Source organism: Penaeus japonicus, unplaced genomic scaffold (genome assembly GCF_977035675.1).
Source record: "Penaeus japonicus unplaced genomic scaffold, GWHDUDI00000001_assembly GWHDUDI00000029, whole genome shotgun sequence".
Taxonomy (NCBI): Eukaryota; Metazoa; Arthropoda; class Malacostraca; order Decapoda; family Penaeidae; genus Penaeus; species Penaeus japonicus.
Genome location: NW_028234431.1, coordinates 5,010,330 through 5,018,950, shown reverse-complemented (window position 1 = coordinate 5,018,950; position 8,621 = coordinate 5,010,330). Strand labels below are relative to the sequence as shown.

The following is an 8,621-nucleotide window of genomic DNA, read 5'->3' as shown; positions in this document are numbered from 1 at the left end:
TCCAGTTTTTAGAAGTACAGCTTGCCCCCTTCTAAAAACCTGTTATGGTATGAACACTTACTTCTAGTCATGTACTATGGTAAGTATGAAACTTAATTTATAAATCTGTATGTAATATCACACTGGATATGTATTTTAATATTTATTGACTTTATACTGTTGAATATGTGCTAACTACGAAAATGTTAGTGCACTTTCAGGCTTTCCCCTGGCCTGTAGAACATGCAATAAAAAACCTGGGTACTGTTCCTCTTCCTATTCAGTTTCTTTCATAAACAACTTATTTTTTTATCTTATAGTCAGGTAAGATGCATTTCTTGATAGAGCGTCTTCCAGATAGCCACTGAAATGAGGGCTTTGCAAAATAATTGTATATGTATATTGTGTAAACACTTGAGTTTGTGTGTACATTTCCATTTGTAGTGTTATATATTGATTTATGTAAAAAAAAGAAAGAAAAGAAAAGAAGAAAAAAAAAACTTTCTATCCCATTTTAACATTTATGGCAAGGGTCTAGTTCCTGTAAGATCTGTTCATTTGGTAAATGGGAAAAAAAAATCAGTCTTCAATCTATAAATCTAAGTGTGATGCTTTTACTCAAGATATAGTATTGTTTAGATGCCAAAGTTAAATTTGAAAGTTTAATACTTAACATTACATGGAGTTAATTTTTTCCTGTGACATCAGTTAAACTTAAAGTTGAGGTAGAAGTTTCTACCAATGTTAGATATTGTCATTCAAATCTGTCATATTTTCAAATATAACATACCAGATGGAGAAACATCATAATCACCCTTTTTAATCAAAGGGATTAAAATATAATTTCTCTATGTGATTAAAGTACTTCCAAGATTATTAATTTATTTCCAATCATAAAGCTTCTTAACTTCTTATTATTTCCTTTCAGTACACTCTGAGACAGTTTTGCTTTCAAAATCAGACATGAGCAACTAATCATGAAGGAGCTTTATTAATGTTCTCACATAGGAAAAATAAGAGATTCCATAGTCTTAAAAGTCATGAAAGATGAAGACTTATATTATAAAAAGATATTTCTTTAACATTAACATCAGCATGTCTGGATGGTATCTTGATATTTTGGAATAAACAAAAAAAGTTTAGTTGAAAATTCAAGTCTACCTCTGTTTCCACTTATACAGATTTAGGAAATCTGACTTTACTGATTTGACATCTCAAGAATGTGAATAAAACAAAGCAACAAATGGATCAGTTTACAGCAATACCTTATTCCAACATAAGTAATATTATGATACACACTGTACAAAATACATATACATACATTATAAAATGTTTTAAACCATTTCTTTTCAAAGTTTCTTTCTAAATAGCAAACAAACTTGTTTTTTTCCTGCCATAATTCGTGATATAATAGTAAGCTCATTTTGTCCACATACTAACAGCATGCATCTTTTGAGAACACAGTACAGAGGTGCTGTAAGGTTCATTGAACCCTTATGGATACTGTATTTATCCTCTTTTTAGGTGAAAGCTAAGCAGAATATCACTTATTCTTTGAAAAGAAATTAAGACTGTATGATTAAATACATGGCATTCAGAAATATTACATAGTTGAACATGATCAAAGTTCATTGTGACATCTGTAGATAAAGGTATAAATGAGAATGAATAACTTCACAACCTGAAATGTGATTAATGTTTTGATGAAATCATGAAATTCTTATGAAGATTTAATCAGAACATGTTAATTAAATCTCTTACATTGTGAAGTTATTCAGTCTCATTTAAACCTTTCGTCCACCATGTATTCTTCCATTTGATATTTTCAGGTGAGAAATTATGTGAACCCCAAAATTTAGTAAGTGGTGTACATAATGTAAGCATTTTTGTAATCTATTTATCTGTTTCAAGCATCTCAATTGAAAGATTCTTTCACACACATCTGACATCTGGTGTCATGCAATTTTTCAGCATTATCCTCCTCATTTTTCTTTAGCCGAAACCCATGATTTAGTTGTGTGCTTTGGGTCTTAGCATTGTAAGGACACTCATTTTTAACAGCTCAAAATTAGAATCTGGTATTTTTCAGACTAACAGTGGTGTGTTTAGTATACATCCATTACCTTTTCAAAGTCCAGTGTAACTAGTTGGTGAACAGCTCAATCAATAGTTTTACTAATGATGACATAAAACACTGATGTCAGTTCCAGCAATGGAGGAACCTGAGACTAGCATCATACAATTTACATTTAAAATGAAATTCTGGGCGGCTCTTGAAGTGATTCAGGTGCAACACCTATTACAGGATCATATCACACTTTCATTCCATTTGTGCAATGTTTGGGAAAGTCTGTTTGCAATGAATTATATCGGAACCAACATCAGGCAAATTAGCAACACATGCTTTTAAGGGAGTTTCATCTTGTAATCATTCTTTCCATAAATCTAAGATATGACAAGAAAGAGAGAAAGAAAAGAATTTTGTGCTGTTCTCTAGAAAATGATTGGTAATACTGCCCATATTACTTTATCCTATACAGTATTACTATATATACACCAGAAGCAAATATAAATATGCATAATTTGGGATCCACTTAATTTCTTTGCAATTCTTCTCTGTATTTAGCATATCAAAACATGACATGTAATGCTAAATATGTCTTTCCAGATCTCTAAATCTTGCCAAAGTATTTATTCCTCCAGTCTTCTCTAAAAATGGGTAAATACAATACATCTGAAAGGGTTTCATAGATTCTTAAACACCATTCTACCTCCCTTACTAACATATATATGTATACAGCACTGACCATGTGCATTATGTAAGGGTTGACAAGCAATCTGAAATAAAGAGTAACTGTCAAGCACCTCCTTTGAGCTACAAAAGGAACTGGAATATAACCAGAAACCCATGTTAAAAAAAGAGAGAGAAAAAAGTGAAAATCTATTTTTTCATCTACTTCTAATAAGTCAGGATATATCTATGTGGCATAGTCAAACATGAGAAAATTAGTCATATCCCATGTACAAGTAATTCAGTTTAAATATTTTCACTAAAATGTGATTCCAAAAGATCTCCAGAACAACAGAGGACTGTTGACACCTACAATGACAGGAAAGGATTCACTATAATAATCAGGCAAGACTCAATCCTGCAATTAAAAACAGTACAACTGCTTAAGTAAGTCCACTACATTAAATTATTATTATTATTTTCTTAAGTTACATTATAGGTAATATAACTATAAACTGTGGTGTATAATTTCGGAAGGTCATTAAATACTAGGAACACAAAACAAATACAAATAGTAAATTTATAAGCATATTTTACCAAATAAAATAATAAAGAAAGATTAAAGAAAATCTGACAACAACATGTTTAACATGGTATACATTATCCAATAAAAATTGAGGTCTATTCAGGATACACAATAGATACAGTATTCATAAGAACTTTTAAATGAAAGGAGTGACAAAAATAAAGAAAATGATATAACTCTTTGACACAAGAACAGAGGTGGAAGGTTGATTTATTTTTTCTTCAAAATAAAGGGCTAGGGTTTATTTAATATAAACAGCCCATGCATCATACTGTATATCCAAAAAAGATCAAACAAATGTATCCAAGACTATATTTGTGAGAAGTAGTTATAGGAACTAATGAACAAAAGCAAAACAACTGGTACTTCTCCTTTAATATCTCTAGAACTGACTTATAACTCCAAGATTTGACAAGCAAGAGCCTTGGGTCCAGCTGTCTTACTTGCCAGAGGCTCTTTAACTCATCATATTTATTATGCATAAAAGGGAATCACAACACCTACATTCATATCTCTGTAAAAATTTAAAATAATGACATTTTTGGAGTTAGTTTGTTGTTTCCTAAGTGTCACTTAAAGAGTAACATCAAGAAAGGCATTTTCCTACACTAAAGGTCACAGAATAGAGGCAGATATAATCCTATTCCATAGAAGAGTCTTTCTTCTTTAGCCAAAATGTTTAATCTCTCATTTTCCATTTTGCAGCATTACAGAATGAACATCAGGGTTGTTAGAGCAAATTACCTTCATCTGAAATAGCTAATACTTTATCACAACAACTACAATATCCAGACTAGACAAAAAACATGGTAAATGCAAGTATATAAATTACTTTCTCAGAATAACCAAAATAAAAGATACAATCAATTTATCCCCCTAACAAGATGCCGAAAAGTTCTGACGGTGAAATATAAAAAAATGCATATCTTGGCCTCTGTTTCCTTACTGTGAAGAAATAAGCTCATATTTAGTTATTAGCATGTTTGGGCGTGAATTCTACCTTCACAATTACTGGGAATCACTAAAGATAAGGGTGTAACTTGGGTAATTTCACTTCTTTAGGGTGTTTTTTCTATAGCACATCTTTACATTTGGCCTATGTGAATCCTATCACAAACTTTGAGCTAGTGCAAGAGACTTGTTATTGCAAATAGCAATATAATAAAAACTTAAAAAAGAGCCTGGAAAAAACAAAACATTTAATATGATAAAATTTACCAATTTATCTCACAAACGCATGAGGAGGATAGAAATAACAACAATATTGTTCCTAGGATAAGAAAAAACGGAAATGATCATGGTTTGAAGAATCTTCATATCAAAAGACTTTTTTTTGTTCTCTTTTTATGAGGTACAAAGGTATTGCAAACAAGGCTAGAAATTGCAAAGCAGGAAGATGGGTAATTACACTCAAGATATTGAAAATTCCTGTAACATCACTATGGTTACATCTTTCTCTGTAACTGAAGGTTACAGCTAAAGAATCTTTCTGAAAGCTATAGCGTGCACAATTGAATATGCATACTATATCTCATCATCAAAGAGAAAATAGAAAAAAGGGGGGAGGGAAATTCCTATTACAGTTATTCATATTTTGCTTCCTGAGTTCCATTCAACAGATGAATATAATGGCACTCAGCTTTAAACTTCTAATAAGTAATACTGAAATTGTCAGTATAACAAGATCCTTATCTTTTCTTATTTCATGACAGAAAAAAATACAATATTGAAAAAAAAATACATAAATGATTTCAATGTGGAGTGAACATAAATAAACATTTGCCTACCAATAACAATACTGCACAGACTGAATAGGCATGAAGAGTCAAATTATGAGACTATCTACATGTCTAGTTTGTCTTTAAGATCTTCATTGGGATATTCAAATGTAAATCAATGGAAAAAGATTCAGTAATGCATATAATCCAGACACATTACATTCAAATTAATCCACTAAACAATTCATAGATACAAGATTTGAGTCACATAGGTCATTATGACAAGAAAGAGAGTCATTTTGTGCTTTGAAACTCCTGCTGCTTTTTATTCCTTGTCAAGAAACCTGTGAAATTCAATCTTAGATTCAATATGAAATCAACTTCTATCAAGAACATAAAAGAAGTTACTTGAAATATATATACACACACATATATCCTTTCTCTACATGAAATACTTATATTCCATTAGCATACTTTGAAAATTTATGTTAGAGGAAATATCAAGAACTAGTCTAATAAGACTGAAAGAAAAGAAAGAACCATATACACAATGTGTATATATCCTACGATGCTCTCTTCATGAAGAACTATACATGTACATTTATACATGTCACACAACAGACTTCGATATCAAAAACGATTTCAAGAAGAAATCTTTAAAACAGAGAGAAAGAGAGAAATAGAGAGATAGGAGAAAAAAAATATTTCTTATTAATATAAAGGGGCTGTTGAGTTATGATTAATTTGAAAAACCTCTAAGAGACATTGCACTCTACAACCGATGAAATTCAAAGATTAAATGTGAAGGACTGTACATATATGGTTTGAAACTAGTAAAAAAAGGTTTAAATGGCTAAAAATGATCATTTAATCCTTCAAGCTGAGATAACTGATGAATCCAACAAGTTGACAGAGCTTTGAAAAGTTAAAAAAACAACTACTCCTTTTCTCGTCTTCACTCAGCATGTAATAAGATGCAAATTAAAGATAGCTGCCTTTTAAAAAGATCTGTCTCTATTTCTAGTATAATAGTTGCCTACAATTCTGGTAACTAAATTATATATGTAAACTGAGGTAAAATTCTCATGACATTTTGCTATGCATGAACAGTAAATAAGCCTTTCCCTAAATCAAACCCAATGTTGCCAATATCTTAATTTTACCATGAGAAAATAATGCCCTAAACTATTACAGAATATAAAAAATAATGCCTCTGAAAGAGAGTGAACTGCAAACCTTCTCTATTTCATATTTGTCAATTCTTATTGATTTGCCTCTGAACAAAATGAAGAAATAATACAACAAAAGAAAATAAGATGGAGGATGAGAAAAAGAAAAAAAAGGGCAGGAGGAGGAGGAGGAGGAGGAGGTGGAGTGGGAACAGAAGTCAAGAGTAGTAGTAGTAATAGAAGATGGAGGAGGACAATATGAAAATGAAATTGAAGACAAATTTCAACTCAGCTGTGAGATTAACAGAAAAGAACTACCAAGATTTACCAACACATGTCCTGTTTTCTCATCATTCTGACAATAAGGTGGGTGATCTCAGGGTGTAATATCTAGAAGAAAAAGAGGAAAAATCAGAAATGCCATACATCATTCTAATTCTGGAAAATGTTCCTTGATAAAGCTTATAACACTTAAAAGCTCCAAATAAAACAGGTATTTCAAATTGGACTTCTTTCTATGAAAATAAGATGATCTAATGTTCATATATCTTTCTGTGTATGTTTGTGTGTGTGATTTACTACATTTCAGTATGTACATGTGCATGCAACTGTTAAGACTTTGAAAAATGTATCTTGTATCTGACAGCAATGATCATTTTGACAGTAGTAAGGATAGTCATAGCTCTCTCTAGATAATCTTTTGATTGTCAATTTGCTGCAGTTCCAGTGAATATATTTTCTAAATCATTATTGTATAAAGATAAAAGTTAGGCCAAAAGACTGCACTTTAATCTTAAATCTAGCAATGTTCCTCATTACTTGCAGATAATGTCAAAAGTTATATCAATGTGATAACAGTCCAACTTGTCGTCCAATACTATGGTCAAAGGTATCCTATGCACCACAAGGATTTTGCTTTGGAAGCGTAAGGATAAGACAGACAACACTTCTGGTGACACAAACTCTTTTAAAATGAAATGCTATGGAATTTCCATGTGACTTAACATGGCAAGCATTTGGAAAAGGGTTGATTATTTTTTGTGTCTGGAAGACTTCTCTACAATGAAACCTAAATTTAGAAGGTGTTAAGCATGTGCTTGAAATCAAGAATGTAACAAAAAATGAACTAGTAGTATAAAAATAAAAACAGCCTGAATATGGATAAAGTTAGCTCTAGCTATTTAAAACATTACTAGAAATAATAATTCACAAAGTAACTACTATCAAAAGCCTTCCCACACATAAAAATAAAGAAAGTGAGAAAGTGCGAAAGTAAGTGAGTGAGAGAGTGAGTGAGAGAGAGAGAGAGAGAGAGAGAGAGAGAGAGAGAGAGAGAGAGAGAGAGAGAGAGAGAGAGAGAGAGAGAGAGAGAGAGAGAGAGAGAGAGAGAGAGAGAGAGAGAGAGAGAGAGAGAGAGAGAGAGAGAGAGAGAGAGAGAGGAGAGAGAGAGAGAGAGAGAGAGAGAGAGAGAGAGAGAGAGAGAGAGAGAGAGAGAGAGAAGACACATCAGATTGTCTAACATCAAAACCAGATAATTGTTCATTTGGCTATTCAGGAGTCTTTAGAGCTAGCAGCTGGCCCATAAATGTATCCTAGCACCTGTGTGAGCACCAAGGGCTTAAGAGACTTCCAGCATTTTAACCAGACATGCAGACACCTTTATTACACTAAGTTGAAATTTATTTCCCACACTAACAGTAAATGATGAGTAAACAGTTTAATAATAATAATAATAATAATAATAATAATAATAATAATAATAAAAAAAAAGACTTATACTGAAACAATTATATCATGTTTAGGTGTATTTGTAACATTATGCACTTTCCAGTAAAAAAAGTCATATGCACCTTCAGTATATAGTTTCCCAGAAAAATATTCAAATTTCTGACATCCAGAAAACAGTGCAGTTACATATTGATCTACTGCCCTAACCTATATGAGCTAAATATAAGTAGGAAGCCATACAATATCCTTCCTTGCTGTTAGACAGTAAGCACATTCTCCCTAAAATTATTTTTCATGAAGAGTTTCTCTACATGGATTTACCAGAAAATACAAGAGTTCAATATGTGCTTGAATGAGTCAACCAGTGATGATCTCATTAAATAAAATTAACATCCAATCAATATATTTTCAATTCAGATTTTAGATCTGTATTACACCAAAGTACAAGTTATTCTAAACCTGACTGCAGAGTTAAAAATAATCTACCTAACATTTATGTAGTATCATTTTAACCCTAATATTGTGCCCATCATCAATTAATGATTTGAGCCATTCATTGTAAAACTGTCTCTATCATCAACTGATGTTCTGCTCTATCTACCTTCTGTGTGAGGGTTTTACACTAATATTTCCTCTAGCGTTTACCCATGAAGTCCACAGATCATAAAAAAGGCATGGTGGATGTCAAAGTAGATTTGGTGTGCAATAAG

The 8,621-nt window shown here is 31.7% G+C and overlaps 1 protein-coding gene across 1 annotated transcript in view; it reads right to left on the bottom strand.

Moving 5' to 3' along the window:
* Positions 1-1,218: 1,218 nt before the first annotated feature.
* The window catches only part of Akt (AKT serine/threonine protein kinase), a 45,887-nt gene continuing 38,484 nt past the window's right edge, over positions 1,219-8,621 (bottom strand). The window contains exon 21 of the mRNA XM_086554355.1: positions 1,219-6,573. Coding sequence (XP_086410481.1) covers positions 6,534-6,573 — 40 coding nt within the window. The 3' untranslated portion in view covers positions 1,219-6,533. The remainder of the gene's footprint in view (positions 6,574-8,621) is intronic.